Source organism: Ranitomeya imitator, chromosome 1 (genome assembly GCF_032444005.1).
Source record: "Ranitomeya imitator isolate aRanImi1 chromosome 1, aRanImi1.pri, whole genome shotgun sequence".
Lineage (NCBI taxonomy): Eukaryota > Metazoa > Chordata > Amphibia > Anura > Dendrobatidae > Ranitomeya > Ranitomeya imitator.
In genome coordinates this window covers 895,042,984-895,061,590 of record NC_091282.1, presented here as the reverse complement: position 1 = coordinate 895,061,590, position 18,607 = coordinate 895,042,984, and the positions used below count along the sequence as shown (strand labels likewise).

The 18,607-nt window shown below is 44.0% G+C and overlaps 1 protein-coding gene across 6 annotated transcripts in view; it reads left to right on the top strand.

Moving 5' to 3' along the window:
- The window catches only part of HPSE (heparanase), a 90,891-nt gene that overhangs the window by 6,234 nt on the left and 66,050 nt on the right, over window positions 1–18,607 (top strand). For 3 of the 6 annotated variants that reach the window (XM_069743248.1, XM_069743245.1, XM_069743250.1), the window contains exons 2-3: window positions 6,633–6,793; window positions 16,049–16,174. In XM_069743248.1, the coding sequence (XP_069599349.1) occupies window positions 6,633–6,793; window positions 16,049–16,174 (287 nt within the window). The remainder of the gene's footprint in view (window positions 1–6,632; window positions 6,794–16,048; window positions 16,175–18,607) is intronic. The other 3 variants (XM_069743246.1, XM_069743249.1, XM_069743251.1) reach the window with 2 other exon arrangements.

The window sequence follows — 18,607 nt, the reverse complement described above, 5'->3', positions numbered from 1 at the left end:
AATTTAAAGGGGCCCATTATTCTGTATGGAGCAATATACGGGGCCCATTATTCTGCGTAGAGCAATATTTGGGGTCCATAATACTGTATTGTAGGCTACACTGTACTGTAGAGTCTAAAATGAAGTCTGCAGTCACTCTGACTGTAGACTTTTGAATCCCCCCAGTGAACGCACTGTGCGCTGTGGGGGTTTGACAGTTTCTGAGCTATTGTAGCATGTACTCATGTAATGTAAGGAGTAAGTGAAATCTTTGACATTGTACTATACTAATATTTCTCTGGCGCATCAGCTACAGCTGCTGCTGCCTGCTACTTGTATAGTAGGGCATCATACACACGCTTGAAAAACTAAGAGCTAGGGTCGGATCATGACCCTATAGAGATGGTTATAAAGGCACAGATGATTGGCCTCGGGGAGACCAAAACATCTAACACCGCGGAGACACCATCACGTGTTTCTCAACGCAGTGATTCCAGAACACTGCCCCCATCCCTTATGGGAAATATGCAGATGCATGTAAAGAAGCTGCGGAGACACCATCACGTGTTTCTCGACGCAAGCAGTGAATAGCCAGGCCTTTCCCCGGGAAGGAACAACCACGGGAAGGGCAGCATCCTATGAAGGAAAGCCACCTATGCCAAGCATGGTATCCATCCACAGACAGCTGTTTCGGGGTTTTTGCCCCTCATCAGTGTGGAGTAGGAATCTGGCTATTAGGAGCAGTGCCTAGTAAAAAGGCTATAAAGGCACAGATGATTGGCCTCGGGGAGACCAAAACATCTAACACCGCGGAGACACCGTCACGTGTTTCTCAACGCAGTGATTCCAGAACACTGCCCCCATCCCTTATGGGAAATATGCAGATGCATGTAAAGAAGCTGCGGAGACACCATCACGTGTTTCTCGACGCAAGCAGTGAATAGCCAGGCCTTTCCCCGGGAAGGAACAACCACGGGAAGGGCAGCATCCTATGAAGGAAGCCACCTATGCCAAGCATGGTATCCATCCACAGACAGCTGTTTCGGGGTTTTTGCCCCTCACCAGTGTGGAGTAGGAATCTGGCTATTAGGAGCAGTGCCTAGTAAAAAGGCTATAAAGGCACAGATGATTGGCCTTGGGGAGACCAAAACATCTAACACCGCGGAGACACCATCACGTGTTTCTCAACGCAGTGATTCCAGAACACTGCCCCCATCCCTTATGGGAAATATGCAGATGCATGTAAAGAAGCTGCGGAGACACCATCATGTGTTTCTCGACGCAAGCAGTGAATAGCCAGGCCTTTCCCCGGGAAGGAACAACCACGGGAAGGGCAGCATCCTATGAAGGAAAGCCACCTATGCCAAGCATGGTATCCATCCACAGACAGCTGTTTCGGGGTTTTTGCCCCTCATCAGTGTGGAGTAGGAATCTGGCTATTAGGAGCAGTGCCTAGTAAAAAGGCTATAAAGGCACAGATGATTGGCCTTGGGGAGACCAAAACATCTAACACCGCGGAGACACCATCACGTGTTTCTCAACGCAGTGATTCCAGAACACTGCCCCCATCCCTTATGGGAAATATGCAGATGCATGTAAAGAAGCTGCGGAGACACCATCACGTGTTTCTCGACGCAAGCAGTGAATAGCCAGGCCTTTCCCCAGGAAAGAGATGGTGGCAGAGGAGGTCTAGCACACTAAAAATTATAAAAGAACAGTATATACTTGTTTAGGTGGGAAGGGTTTCATGGGAATACACCAGAAAAAGGAACATTTTATTTGGCTGCTTTGCTGCTGTCATGTTGTGGGGTTGAGAAGTCTGTGCAAATCCAGGCCTTGTTAATTTTGAAAAGTCAGCCTGTCAGTTATTATGACCCGGCAGCACTAAAAACCTGACAAAACTCTAGCGGCAGGGCAGGCCAGCATCTCCCAGGCATAGAGGGACAGTTCATGCCCTGTGTCCAACTTGTACACCCAATAGTTATACGCACAGAAGAATCAAGGAGAATGCTGGTACGGTCTGCTCTGTACTACTTCACCATCTTTATAAACCTTTCCCTCCTTGTCAGAGTATCCCGCAAATCAGGACCTGGGCGCTGGGAAGGTCTAATTAAACTGTGCCAGATCTTTTATAGTGGTCCGCTGCCTCTGTTGGACCTGTTGTTTTTTTGTTTTTTTTTCCCCTCCTCTCTACTCCTTGGTTGTCCAAGGAACTGACCTGTACCGCCAGCACTGTCACATGGGAATTTTTTGACCAAGTCTTCAACTAAGGCTGCCATCACACTAGCAGTATTTTACATCAGTATGTGTAAGCCAAAACCAGGAGTGGAACAATTAGAGGAAAAGTATAATAGAAACATTTGCATCACTTCTGCATTTATCACCCACTCCTGGTTTTGGCTGAGAAATACTGATGTAAAATACTGACCAAATACTGCTAGTGTGACGGCAGCCTAAGGCCTTCTGGTATTGCACCATTTTAGTAGCCCTCTCCACTGTAGGGAGGATAGATGGAAGGTTCTCCTTGTAACCTGGGTCGACTATGGTAAAAAATCAGTAATTACTAGTGGTCAAAATGTGAATAACGGGAGAGTCAAGTGAAAGGCAGCAGGAAATAGTCTGCCATGTGCGCCAGACTCCCAACAGGCAAGACTTCCCTTTCCCCACTAGGATGATGACTCTTCATCTCCTACTCTTCCTGCTTCTCCTCTTCAGGTCACACACTCTGAACAGGCGAAAAGCTGGTGTTGGTAGTACCCTCTGTAGCGCAGGTAACCATCACCTGTTCATCCTCCCCCCTCATTATCATCATATCCGCTTTGAAAAGATGAAATGAGGCAGGGCTGGGAAGTATTACCCTGTCTATTTTCTTCCTCCAGCGGCACCTTGTCCGCATGCAAAGCTTCCCCTTTTGTTGTGAGTAGGCTCAGAAGCGGGATGGTCAAGCTGATTATGACGTCATCGCTGCTCACCATCTTGGTTGATTCCTCAATGTTTTTGAGAACCGCACAGATGTCAGACATCCATGGTCACTTGTCGGTTCTTATTTGCAGAGGCTGAGAAGAGTACTGATGGGCATGTTGTAGCTGGTATTCAACTGCTGCTCACAAAGCCTTGTCAACATATGCAATGTTTAGTTCCAGTGTGTGGGCAAGCCGGTGAGGTGGGACTTGCAAGCAGCAGCTGCAGCTAACTTGCAGAAATGGGTGCACACGAAGCGTATCTTCACAAGTAGCTCAGGTAAATCGGCATAGGTTTTCAGAAAGCGCAGAACCACAAGGTTGAGCACATGGGCCAGGCACGGTATGTGTGCCAGCTTTCCAAGCTTCAGAGTCGTCTCATAAAGATGTAAGTTTAAGCATAGCCTGTTGACGCTTCAATGAGGCAGTGCTTGCAGCTTGTAACTGATATGGAAATAATTCTGAGATGGTGGATGATGAAGAAGAGGTTTGCAGGAACTGGCATAGGAGGAGGGGGCAACCCAGACGGAACTTGAGTCCGCAATTCTACACGTCAGTAGCAGATGTACTGTCCCATGGCCCGACTCGGTCCCGGCCTCCAGCAGTTTCACCCAATGTGCTGTATGGGACATGTGCTGGTGTAAAGCAGGGATGGCGTTACTGGAGAAATGGTGGCGGCTGGCGACCGAGTACTAAGGGATTTCCACCGCCATAAGGTTGGGAAAAGCCTCAGTGTCCACAAGCCTGAACAGCAAAATTTCCAGGGCAAGCAGTCTGGAAATGTGGCTGTAACACCCCAGGTAACCGGTTGTTACAGTGATGTTGCCTTCCCTTCGGAGAGGGTAATATCATGCTTGGAGGCAATGGAGTTCTTTTTACCAGGTAAGGCACCCACACACAACACATTACAAATCCAGGCCAGGAGGGGGAGCTCAGGACCCGGATGGGTGCAGGGTGGAGGGCATCCGTGCCTGTTCCTTGACAGGGGATTGACGGGCACATAGAAGAAGGGATGAGGCAGTGATATCATCTGCAGACATTGATTCTGGATCCAGGTGTTCAGCTAACCCAGTCCTGTGCTTGTATGACACGTGCCTGGGCATGCTGATGCTGGTCAGGCTGCTAGTGGTCTGGCTCCTGCTGAGCTTGGTATGGCACAGGTTGCAAATGACCATTCTCTTGTCTTCTGCACTTTCTGTAAAACAGCGCCAGACTTGGGAACACACCTAACCCTTGGCCTGGGATCTAGCTGCATGTGAGTGCTCTGGAAAACAGTTGACCCCCTTCTCCCTCTGGCCACCCCACTGCCTCTTCCTTCCTGTGCGCTGTTGTGCAAGTCGTCTTGCTAGGCTAGGTCAGTGACTTTATCATCCACCACATTGTCTTCCACTCGCTTACTCTGCTCCTCCTTCTGACTTGACTTAACATGAATTGTTGGCAACTATATCTCCACATCTTGAGACACTAATTGACATTCACCACCCTCGGCTTCTTCTGACCATGGCTGCTCAAATATTTGGGCATCACCACACACATAATCTCCTCATGTACCCCTTTAAACTTGCACGGTGAGATGCCAGAAGAAGCCATAAATGGAAATGTAAGGAGTGTCAGTGTGGTATCCTTTGTCTCCTTAGACTTCCCATGGTGGGAGGAAGGAAGATGAGGATTGTGTGTTCCAGAATCTTGGGTAATGAGACTGGACCATGAGAGGGTTGTGCTGGGAAACAGACTAGAAGCATTATCTGCCATCCAACCCACAACCTGCTTGCACTGTTCTGGCTTCAACAATGGTGTCTCACGTCCCCCTGAAAAGTGGAACAGACACCTAGGTCTCATGGATGAATGTGTTTGTTGTCATTCTGTAGCAGGCATAGTTTCACCTGGATCACAACTTCTGCGTGCACCATCAGCAGCATGTCCATTTCCCCACCCCTTATTGCACGCCTTGCGCATTTTTAAATATTTACGCAGCTAAGAGCGGTATTATTTGAATGGAATCTATTTAAATTGTTCCTAAAATTAGTTTTACTTGTACGTGGCAGCACCAAGGACTGTAATACAATTAACCGTGTCATAATGTCTCTAAGGCCGGCGTCACACTGGAGTTTTAAACGGCCGAGTGAAATGTGATAAAAAAATCGAATTGCACTCGGACCAATGTTAAGCTATGGGGCAGCTCCCACCAGCCGAATTTTTGTCAGCCATTTTCCTCGGTCCGAGACAATCGCAGCATGACAATCGTTATCAGTAGTAGTCGGAGCTCAGCTCCAGCTGCCGTTGCTTTTAGATGCAGATGCTGGATCTGTAATATAGCCAGTATCTACCACATGTGGAAGGAGCTCGGCTACTGAGCCCCCCTCCACACAAACACCTCAACACTGAAAACACATATACATCATTATGTAAGGAAGTGGTTAAGGCTATTGTCTGCTATTTTTGTGCTCTAAGGTATGTGCATTAGTTTAGTATGTGGTGCAAAAATTTCCGCACCATTTCATTATCTCTTGGCAGGGAAAATGCAGTGGAAAAAATACATTTCTGCTACGTTTTTTTTTTTTACCTGCGATTTTTGGTGCAGATTTTTCCCACTCATTAGTATGGGTGAAATCTGCATAAAAAACGCTGAAGAACTTACTTGCTGCAGATTTAAATCTGCAAGTCACGAATAAGCAAGGTGTGCACAAGACTTCAGGATTCTTATTTAATTAGCTGGCATCAGGAAACCTTTCAGGTATTGTGACGAATGTGAACTGAAAAAATGCAATTTGTGTAATGACAGACTCAATTCTTAGATAACCAAATTTATTTTAAATTCAAAATTCCCCTATAGAACTAAAATAGTGAAAAGAATAATTTAAATATTTTTAAAATATGAAAACACAGAAAAATATAAATTTAAAATTACCTCCCCTATATCAGTAAAAGTCTAAACTTTAAAAAAATCTAATATTTATCCTATATAATGAACAACATAAAAAATGAAAATGCTCTTTAGGGCTCACAAACGTATAAAAAATCGGTCCTATCCTCATCCAAGAGAGTGGTACGATATTTTTCTCCCTTGTCATTCGTGTGCTGTCCGTATGCAATCAGTTGTTTTTTTTTACTTAGCCGCTAATAATCATTTACAGGACTAGTTACAGTTTTCTATGTTACAGAATTGTTATGTAACCATATGTTTTCTCGCACTGTGCCGATTTTGGAGTGAAATCGCACCATGGTATGATTTTTTTTTTTTCCCATGCTGAATACAGTTGAGAAAAAATATGTAGATTTGTAATTGAATAACATGGGTCCTAGTGCAATACATTTTTTTTTATATCGGCTTGCACTCATCCGGGTTATACGCCAGGGTGAGTGACCCTGTATTCGGAGAGTGGAGCCAGCGGCAAACAAAATAATGAACTCTTGACTCTCAAAGGAGAATTGAACTGAAATGAGAGGACTAAAAGTACAGCATAAAGACGGATTAGAGGTAAGGACGGAGTAGTAACAGAAAGAGGCTGCCGGCGGGGAGGAAGAAAAAACTGCAGGCTGCCTGCAGAAGGCCCCAGTACACCATTCCTGCCAATATCTGAATATCTAAGCTGCTCCCAGATTCCGCCTTAAATACTGTATATCTTTCATTACTTTGTTATGCACTTATCAAGAAACCTTTCTGACCATATAATTCTGAATTATGTCTTTTAGGTCCCAAAAACTTATCACTTTAACAAGAGGGCTTTCTCCTGCCTTTTTAAGATTTGGAGGAACAAAATCAGACTTCCTTTACTTTGATCCAACACAAAATGCATCAATAGAAGAAAATATTACCTGGAACCTCCAAAATAGAAAGCGAGGTGACAATGAATGTATGTTTAAGCACCACTATGAAATATGGTATTTTTTTTATTTTCATTTTTCATTTAGTTTCCCAATTTTTTTAGAGGTTTGTTTTTATTTTTTGTTTTCATAGCTTTCTCTGTTACATTTTTTCCAATAGGGAAAATATAAATGAGACTTAAAAAAAGCAAACAAATAAAAACATCCCTTTTTTCCTATAACAATTAGTGCAACAAAGATATAGGCCCTACGAAACAAATGCCATTATACATTTTTATAGCGCCATTTATTCCATGGCGCTTTACATGTGAATACAGGGCAAATATAGACGAGTACAATAAACATGAGCAAAACAAGGCACACACAAGTACAGAAGGAGAGCGGATCCTGCCCGCGAGGGCTCACAGTCTACAGGGGATGGGTGGGGATACACTAGGAGAGGGTAGAGCTGGTCGTGCAGCGGGACAGTAGATTGAGGATCACTGCAAGTTGTAGGCTTGTCAGAAGAGGTGAGTCTTCAGGTTCTTTTTGAAGGTTTCCGTGCTAGGTGAGAGTCTGATGTGTTGGGGTAGAGAGTTCCAGAATATGGGGAAGCACGGGAGAAGTCTTGTATGCGGTTGTGGGAAGATGAGATAAGAGGGGAGTAGAGAAGGAGACCTTGGGAGGGTCGAAGGTTGCGTGTGGATAAGTACCAGGAGACCATGTCACAGATGTATGGAGGAGACAGGTTGTGGATGGCTTTGTATGTCATAGTTAGGGTTTTGAACTGGAGCTTCTGGACTATAGGAAGCCAGTGAAGGGCTTGGCAGAGAGGAGAGGCTGGAGAATAGCGGGGAGACGGGTGGATTAGTTGGGCAGTAGGATGTAGGATGGATTGGAGTGGTGCCAGAGTGCTAGAGGGGAGGCCAGAGAGTAAGATGTTGCAGTAGTCGAGGTGGGAAATAAGTGCATGCGCTAGCGTTTTTGTGGTTTCATGGTCAAGGAATGCACGGATCCGGGAAATATTTTTGAGTTTGAGAAGGCAGGAGGATGCAAGGGCTTGGATATGTGGTTTGAAAGAGAGGGCAGAGTCGAGATTCACCCCGAGGCAACAAGCGTGTGTGACTGAGGAAAGTGAGCAGCCATTGACATTGATGTATAGGTCTGGTGGAGAGGTAGAGTGAGATGGGGGAAAGATAATGAATTCTGTTTTGTCCATGTTCAGTTTTAGAAAGCGGGCAGAAAAGAAGGCTTGAATAGCAGACAGACCTTGTGGGATTTTGGTCAGTAAGGAGGTGAGGTCAGGTCCAGATAGGTAGATCTGAGTGTAATTGGCATTGAGATGATACTGCAAACCATGGGAGTCTATGAGTTTGCCAAAGGTGTAGATGGAGAAGAGAAGGTGTCCTAGAACTGAGCCTTGGGGACCACCGACAGACAGGGGGCGAGGTGAGGAGGTGGTGTGGGAGAGGGAGACACTGAATGTTCTGTCGGTTAGATATGATGAGATCCAGGATAGGGCCAAGTCTGTGATGCCAAGAGATGAGAGAATCTGTAGCAGGAGGGAATGGTCGACAGATAATGCCACCCTCCTCCGAAAAATGCCAAACAGATACTTCTATATTGTGTTCCAAACAGTATTATTGCATTATACTGAAAGTGCCCCACTTTGTAGCTCCCAAAACATTATTTTCAACTTTTCCTGCCCCATATCAATCATATTAATCTTCATAGTATGTTTAGACAGTAATAGTGTTCCCTTTACGCCCCACAAGTGCTAGGCGCCAGGATGTGGTGCAGTTGGAAATTGGTGCTGGACTGCCTAGTGCTAGCAATATCACTGTTGCCTCTCAGGAAATAAGATAAGGACAGAAAACTCTTTGGCTGAGGGAGAATTGGTGACCTTGCAGGTGCTGGGATAGCTGTCCCTTCTCCATCTCTGGGTTGACTAGCTAAATACAGTCCTGTACTCACAGCTCTCTGTAAAGCCCAAGCATCTGCCTGGGACTTGAATCAATCCTGTAATTAATCGTGCGTTTATCTAGCACCTGGCTATTGATGAATCTGAACAATTAAAGGGCTCCAATTTACTACACAGTATTGAGGTGGGCATATACTGCTTGCCATCACCTCTCTTCCTTACTCTAACCATCTATCCATAAACTGTATGCTCTAATACTGTAAAACTTGAGCTCACTCATTTGGAGTACTTTTTCTCCATATTTTTTTTAATAAACTAACAAGAGGTGTGGCTACGTCGTCATTGACGACTCTGTCTTGGTAACTTCTGAGTGTGTCATCATTCCTAAATTCCTGTGATACACTCTTGCTGGGTACTAGATTTTAACATTATTTCTCCTAAACGCAACTCGAAATTCTGCTATTAATGTAATGAAAGAATTTGCCCGACATACTCCACGAGAAGGATACACCAGCATGCCCCTCCAGACCCACCATCAGACTCCAGGAAACACAAACAGGCACCCCCAGAGGAACAGATGCAGGAGGTGGATGCGACTCTGAAACAGGTATCTGATAAACTCCTATCCGCTATTGCATCTAGTATTGATTTGGGCCTACTCCGACATGATATGCAGAAGCTGAGATCGAGGGTGTCTGAGGTGGAGGAATGGATATCGCCTTAAGGTGACCTCACAGCAGGGATGCCTAATGTTATAGGAGACCTCACTGGGAGGTCAGAGCTTTGGTGTTAAAATGCAGATGACTTGAGAATCAACTCTGCATTATCGGACTTCCTGTAAGACCAGAGGGACAGCGACCTGACAAAATTATTCCCTGATGCACTCTTCTCCTTGCCCCTTGCTGTGCAAAATGCTCATAGGGTGCCTGCCAAACCATCCCCCCTCCAGGGGCACCACCCAGTCTACTCGTGGCCAGACTCCTAAATTTCTGGGATCGAGACACCACACTCTGCATGGCTAGACATAAAGGAGAGATTTGGTTTGACAATACCTAAGTGTCCATCTTTCTGGACTTTTCTGCTCAATTACTGGAGCAAAGAGCCACATTCATCACCATCAAACATTGCCTGCGAGAATTCCAGATACCATACTCTATGCAGGGCTGGAATTAGGAGCCCTCAGCTAGTGGTGTGCCGCTGATAGTGTCACCCCCCGCATAGCACATTCAGCTCATCAGCATCATAGATGGCGATATGTTTGAAAGCAGTGGTGGAGGATAGAGCGTCAGATGATAGTCCCTCTCCCATCACTCTGCCTCTGACTCAGCAGCGTGTGCCACCAGTGGAGATGATGAGACGTTCTGCAGAAGCCAGAGCAGCAAGGGAACGAGGAGAGGCAAGCATTGTGTGTGTCTGTGTGTGTGTGTGTGTGTATGTGTATCTGCTGCATTATACTGTGTGTATGCATTATTGTGTGTGTCTGCTGCACAATACTGTGTGTGTGGGGGCTACACTATACTGTGTGTGGGGATTGCACTATATTGTGTGTGTGGGGGGATGCATTATACTGTGTGTGGGGGTACTGTACTGTGTGTGTTTGTGGGGGCTGCTTTATACTCTGAAGGGGCTGCATTATGCTCTATGAGGGGACTACATTATGCTCTGAGGGGAGCTGCAGTATACTCTATCAAGGACCATGGGGAGTGCTTTTTACTATATGTACTATATGGGACCTGCATTATACTGTATCGAGGACTTTCTGTACCAATTATTCTTACTCAGCTGGAGTAATGGTAGGTGCACACGGTCAGTAAACAATGCGGGTTGGATGCTGCATACTTGTGCAGTGTCCAGATGTTACAGCATAGTGGATGGTATTTCAAGAAATCTCATGCCGACTATGTGTACACAGATACCCACGGCTCACCCACAGAGAAGGACATGCGGCGCATCTCCAGACCGCAGCATGTCTATTTATCTTGCGAAGACCCGAGCCCCTGCAAGATAAATTTCATCCATACAATGTATTGGACGCAATGATTCTGCACGATTCAATGAACACATGCAGATTACCTGCGTTCAATAGTCGGTAGTGCTTTGGACTCAGCGGACCTGAGCTGCGTCCAAAGCACTGTCAATTACTGAACGTGTGCACATACCCTAAAGAGGCCGGGAAACAAGCATCAAACTACTTCAATATTGCTGATCACGCTCGTTTACCAGCCTAAACTTAGTGCTTGTAAATACAACAGAAATGTTTCTGTGTGATGGTGCAATATGTGAGCATTTGGGGCCCCAGTTTAAACTTTTGCCCAGGGCCCCACTTTGCCTAAAATCGGCCCTGACTCTATAGTATACCTGGCTCATTTACAAGTGGTTGATGGAAACCAGGCCCATTTCTTTACCACTCCTAAAGAGGCAGATGACTGGCCAACAGAAAGTAGTCAAATTTCACCGACCGCTCTTTTTATTAGGTGATGCAAAAAAATGTTTTATTCAAGTCCAAGAAACAATGGAGGAGCAAGGGGAAAAAAAATTGTAATGCAAAGTGACTACTACATTACAGACGTTTCGACCCATCCTGGGTCTTACTCATTACGTCAATGTTTCTTGCTGGATTGGGTTTGAACAATGGGTTAAATGAAGAAAGAAGAGAATCCCCAGTTCAAGGTAGCATAAATAAATTGCTGTGAATACAGTGTGGTTAGAAATTAAAAGGACACACAATGGCATGGTGTGGGTGGTGGGAGGCGCATTAATAATACCTGTATAGTCGTCAATGCATGGTATTGGGTAGAGCGTGCTCAATATGGCGGTTGCGGTGCATGCAAACAGCACCATGGCACAGGATGTGAATGAGTGGACCATGTATGGGGATGAGGGGGCCATGTATACCAGGATTGGGGGGCATTGTATACCAGGATTGGGATGGGGGGCCATGTATACCAGGATGGGGAAGGGGGATGTATAAAAGTATAGGGCCATATATTCCAGGATGGGGGATATTGGTACAGAATTGGGGGATATTATACCTAAAACAATGTCAGCATCAGAGACCCCCTTCCCGTACAACAGTCTGTTATGACCACATTTTTTGCTTCAATTTTTTTCTATTTTCCTCCTCAGAAAAATACCGTATATAATTCCTCACTGCAACACGGCTTTCTACCCGAGTATTTCTATGATGCCAATATCAGGGTAATACTAAAACCAGATAAGCCTGCCCAAGAATGTGACTGATATAGACATATATCCTTATTAAATTTAGTTTATAACATTTTGAACAAAATTCTAACGAATAGGCTAAATAAAGTAATTCACAAAATTATTCACCCAGTCAAGTGCAGATTTATTCTGGGTTGGTCTACATACAATAATATAAGGCAAGCACAGGTAATTGCACATTTGGGTTTGAAAGGACAGGAAGATTGGTCATTGGCATCTCTGGATATTGCTAAAGCATTTGATTTGGTTAAATGGTCCTTCCTTGAGAAGGCCCTTCAACAATTTGGCTTTTTACCAGGCTTCAGAAGGGGGATTTTGGTCATGTATCTGAAAGCCAAGGTCCTGATTAATGGTTTTATGTCTTCATTGATTCCCTTGGGCAGAAGGAATAGACGGGGTTGCTCTCTACCCCCCCATCCTTTTGTTTGCCATTGCCATGTCTGTCTGTATCTGTCAAACTGCAGGGTATCAAGGAATTAAAGTGTGTTACTGTGAGGGACCGCTTAGGGTAATACACGGATTATTTAATCCTGTTTATGGCCAGCCCAAGGGTTACACAGTCTTTGGCAATGGATGGGATTGAATTTGGCTGATTGTCTGGTCAAAAAATTAACTGTCAGAAATCCATGTTATTAACTCACAGCACCATGGGGTGGAAAGTACGGGATGCATTCTGCAGGTTACTAATAGTATCCCATTTTAAATATCTAGGTATACCCCTGGCAAGAAATCGCATGCAACTCAGTGATTTAAATATAACCCCACTTTTGTCATACCTGCAGTAGAAATTTAGTCTGGGAAGCCCTCCAACTGTTAATAGCTGGGAGAATCAATATTATTAAAATGATAGTCCTATCTAAATTCCAATATGTTCTGCAATATTCAGCCTTCATAGTCCCACAAACAGTCTTTGCCATGATCAATTCCCATTTGGCATCCTTCATATGGGGCTCAAACAGACAAATACTCAAGCTGACCACTCTTCAGCGGTCCACGGATGAGGCAGGTGCAGCACTCTGACTTTTTTTATATACTAAGCTGGCCAGCTTCACACATTTGCTGTTCAAGTGTGGAGAGCCACCAAAAATATTTTTCAATTCAAAGACACATTAGCGGAGTCCCCCTTATGGCATTTTTCTGAATTGCTGTATTGCCAAGATGCTCAATTTTGTCCGAACTTAGGGGTCAAGACACTGGCAAAGGTATATATCCAGGGTGTTCTTGATTCTTTTGATGAATGTCAACAACTTGATCAAGTTGCCAGACTTGCTTTCTTTAAGTATCTGCAACAAATATATGCCCTAAATACCCAGTTACAAGAGTTAGGAAATGATTTAATATCCTCATACCCCCTGGATGGGATTCTATGGGGCTAGGTACCCAAGGTGTTGATTCCTTTTCATACACCCAGTTACTAAACTGGAGATGCTCCTCATCATCATTGTTGTTTGAGGCCAAATGGAGAACAGTAATACCCTCCCTATCAAAGGACGATTGGAGCAAGGCCTTGACCTCCCCATAATATGTTTTATGGGCAATTAATAACAAGCTAGTCCAAATGTATATAGTCCATCAATGCAACCTGACACCTAGCAGGTTATATAAAATGAGATGTCACGCTGTGACTTCATGATTAGGGAAAGGGGCCATGGAGCGTCCCTAGGACTGAGATCCTATCTATCCCTTTTTCCAAAGATACCTCTTAAGGTGAGGAGGTTTGGGCCACCAGCCTTTCTGTTCTCCTGTTAATCCCTAAGCTGTCCCCTCCCCCTCCTCCAGGAGACCTGGGACAGGAATTCTAGTGTATCAACACATAAGACAGACAGGGATAACAAAAATCAACAAACATTCAAACACTCACTAAAAGTATAGAGTTATATTGGGAAGGATAGGAATGTACCAACAAAATGGGAATAGGACAATGAGGAAAGCATACACCCCAAAACAGAATGCAACAATCTCCAGTAGCAAGAACGATCTCCATTTCATTGCATCTCCAAGGAGCTGGGAAGCAAATCTTTCACTGTAAAGGAAGAGAAGGTCTGACCAGATTTTATAGGAAGAGATAATGACCAGGTCAGGAACAGCTGTGAGATGGAGCTGCAAGTTTATAATCAGCATAGCAAGGGTTGTTAACCTCCTCAGCACCAAAGGAAACAACGTTCATTTAATATGAAACCCCAACACACCGGCTAAATGGAAGACCTGCAATTTACAATACATAGTGATTTTCTAACCCTAGATCTCCCAGGAGGACATGACCCGTTCGTGGCAGTAGATCCACCACTGCTGATTGCCATGTGTGGGGAAGAGGCAGCAGATTTTATATACCCGATGTGGTATTGCCCATCTATTGCAGACTTTTGGAAAGAGGTCATAGCTATCCTCATTGAGATCATACAATCCCCTGTACCACTTTGGCCTAAGATGTGTTTATAATGAATCCTTGATGAGGAGACCTGGCCTCACTACCCTCGCACTCTTCTCAAGGAAACATTGTTCATCATGAGATGGATGGATAGAAGACCCCCACAGAATTTCAAACTGAGTCAATGTGGTAAATACTGCAGATCCCTATGAGATGGCGGTATATAAAAATATACACTGTCTTGAAAAATTTGATAAGGAAGCCTTGGTCTGACTTCCCTATGACTCACATTAGTCCCCAAGTGATAAGGAGTGTTCTCTCATGATAAAATTTGTGATATTTGGTGCCTGACATGGGTATCTTATGCTTTTGATTAATACAGTATATTAGACCAATGGCATGTTAAGGGTAAGGTTAACTTTGCCAGACAATATTAACGAGCAATGAAAAATGCTGCTTGTTCTTTTGTTCTATGATGTAACCTTGTTATGTTGCATAATCTTAAATAAAACGAGTTTCAAAAACAAAATGCATGCCTGTAAAGTGTCAATTGTAATTAGTTACTAACTCTGAATACTACATTTTAAGTACTTATAATTGGTTGATAAAAATAGTGATGTAGCATATTTTTTGCATTATTTTGAAACCTGCAGATGTATAACTTCTGGTATGTCCAGAGGTAGCAGCCCAGACCAAAGGCACCTGTGCCACAAGTATTCTAAATGATAGCTAGGGGCCCTGTTGAAGATTTTAGACTGGGGGACAGGAGCTTACACTTCTGGCTACCTGCATTTCATTGACCAATGCTGGCAGATTAAATATGTGTAGTTGATCTTACTAGCAGGGGTGTGACTATAATAAGTACAGGGGTGGTAGTCGCAACTTGGGCCTTTGAGCCTAGTGGGGACCAAATAAACCATAGACCCATATGTGAATACCAATACTCCTAAAGGCCAGGAGTTGTGGGGGTCCTGATGGAAATTTTGCAATGGGACCCATGAGCTTCAAGTCACACCACTGCTTTCTAGTTCAGCAGGCATTATTATGATTCTTCCTGGTGACTTTTTGTTTTAATATTAAGAATTGATTACATTTTTAAGTATAGATGATTCAATTGTAAGGCTGTGTGCCCACAATGAGTTTTTAGCGAGCTTTTGACACTGTATATTTTTGTTGCGTCAAAAACTGCTGTGATCACTGCAAAAAAAGACCTCCCAAAAAACCGTAAAAAACAGCTGTGCTTTAATGGAGCTGAGCTAAACATGAAATACAGAAAAGGCTAGCATTTATAAAGGCCCTGACTTGGATATAATTTTTTATTCATAAGTAGACAACATATTTAAGCGAATGAAGAAAGCTAGCTTTTGACTCATACTAATTTAATTTTTTTTAAATCACTTATCCATAGGTCTATCAGGTCTGGCCTGCCTGCTGGTACAAGCACTGATGGGCAGAACGGGGAACTTCTATACCCGCTAGAATGAATCTGCACTAAGCATGCTCATCCACTGCTCCTTTCATTCCCTATGGAGTTGCTGAGAGCTACACTCCAGTAGACCCATAGAAAATGACTGGAGCTGCTGTTGGTGCGTCCAACCATTTTGTATGGGGATAAAAGATCCCCAATTGGGAAACAAATTCTCTGATCTAATGATCCGTGAGAGTCCCAGCAGAGGGATACCCACTGATTTACAAAGGATCGTCTATCTAGTGCTGTGGATAGGTGATGGCTTGTTTTCACTGGACAACCTCTATAATTGTACGTAATGAAGAAATTCTCTTTTTCAACAGATGTGTGTTCTGGAAGCAAATTCTCCTCTTCAGTGCAGCTGAAGCTGTGGTCTCGGTGGCCTGCTCAGGAACAATCCATTCTTAAGGAGGCTTTTTCTGAGACCTACAAAAATGCCACAATCACAAGTAAGGTGCACGGCGCTGATTTTAATCTAAATTTAGTAGATAAGAATTGAAATGTAGTTTTTGGGTGATTTTTGTGATTATATAATAATTTATGACACTATATGATGACATTATTGTTTAATATCACTACATTTTAATCTGTCCAAACTAGGTTTTGAAAAATGTGAATTATCTTAAAATATTATATTAAAGATTATGGCAATAAACTGACCACAAAAAGTGATTCTATAGGGGATGTAATAAAAAAAAAAGATGTTTTGCTGGGATGGAAATATGCCTACGTAAAGGGAATATGTCAGCAGGTTTTTGCTATCTCATCTGAGAACATCATGATGTAGGCAAAGATACCCTGAATCCAACTATGTATCACTTAGATTACTGGGTGCAGCTGTTCTGACATAATCAGAGTTTTTAGATTTAGTAATGCAGCAGAGCTCAGAAAGCTGCTCCTGCCCACATCAGGCTCTGTATGTACATATTCTATTGACAGTGAGCTGCTTATCACAGAATAGTGCGTGGTCGGATGTAGTGATTGGTCATTCGTGAACGATACGAGACAAAGAGCACCCCAGTGAGAGCCACTAAATTCTCCTAATGGCTCTCATCGGGCGTATACTTCCCAAGCAGATGTAACCCCGCCAACCTGAAACAAACCCCGCCCATTCATCAAGTTAATTGGCTGGCTGCCCATGGGCATGGTTTCGACCACTGGTGGGCTGGGTTTCAGCCATATTGACGTCACCTTAAATATGCATTCTCCTATAGTGAACACATATTTAATAGGGACCCATTTAGGATCCAAAAGAGCTGGCTCTTTTTGGTGAGTGGAGCCGTAACACCAAAAAGAGCTGGACTGCCCATCGCTAGTCGGATGAGTGCCTGCGGGGAAACTAGTCACAGCAATGATAATGTCCTAGTGATACACCCTTCTTTGTAAGTAAACAATAGCACACACCCTGACATGTAACAAATCACTGAAATCTGTTATAACCCCAACCTCATGCTGTTTTCAGATTATGTAGCAAAAACTGTCTGTGCAGTGCACCACATACCCGGCAGGTCATGGCTGTAACAGCCAGGACCTACATCTAACATTCATGGGTGTAAACCTTTAAAATGCCACTGTCAAACTCTGACCGTACATTTAAAGGGAATCTGTCACCCCTTTTTTTTCGATTTGAGATAAAAATATAGTTCAATTGTGTATGATCTCTGCATTACAGCAGTACCTTTCATATCCCCCGATTCCCCACCTTTGCTGAGAAAATACCTTTGTAATCTCTCCGTTGTCCTATGTAAATTACCCCTGTCCGATGGGCGGGGTCTATTCGCCATCTCTCCCCACCGCCTGCCTTGCCCTACGCATTTGTTTTTCTTCTTTCCTGCGTTGGCGTTGTTTTCCTGCACCTGCGCATTGAAGTGGCCTCTTGAGCGTGCGCAGTATGTTTTGCCCAACAGCATTTTCCATGACGTTCTGTGCCCCGGAAGTCTTTCCATGCAAAGTTTGTTTTGCTGGACACCGGAAAACTTTGCAAATCCCAAACACGATTCATTTTAAAAAAACTTCCAGCGTTATGTGCAGGGTTTAATACATAGGTTACCAGCGTCCAGGAACACAAGATTTCAACAGCAGTACTTCCGGGGCACAGAGCATAGGGTGAAAAGCTGGCGCATGCGCAATAATGATTTCATGCTTTGCCCACAGTTGGTCAAAGCATACTGCGCAGGCGCTAGAGGCCAATTCAATGCGCATGCGCAGAAACTGTACGGGATCTGTTCTATTCACAGATCTCGTTACGTTGAGACCGCCGAGGAGCGGGGGAGAGATGGCAAATAGGCCCCGCCCATCGTACCAGACCGGGGTAATTTACATAGGACAACGGAGAGATTACAAAGGTTTTTTTCTCAGCAAAGGTGGGGAATCGGGGGATATGAAAGGTAATAATAATAATAATAATAATAATTTTATTTATATAGCGCCAACATATTCCGCAGCATTTTACAAATTATAGAGGGGACTTGTACAGACAATAGACATTACAGCATAAAAGAAATCAGAGTTCAAAATAGATATCAAGAGGAATGAGGGCCCTGCTTGCAAGCTTACAAACTATGAGGAAAAGGGGAGACACGAGAGGTGGATGGTAACAATTGCTTTAGTTATTTGGACCAGCCATAGTGTAAGGCTCAGGTGTTCATGTAAAGCTGCATGAACCAGTTAACTGCCTAAGTATGTAGCAGGACAGACACAGAGGGCTATTAACTGTATAAAGTGTATGAGAACATGATGCGAGAAACCTGATTATGGTTTAAGTTTCTCTTTTTTTGAATGGGCCACACAGGGATAGTTAGGTCAATGCGTTGAGGCGGTAGGCCAATCTGAACAAATGAGTTTTTAGGGCACGCTTAAAACTGTGGAGATTGGGGATTAAT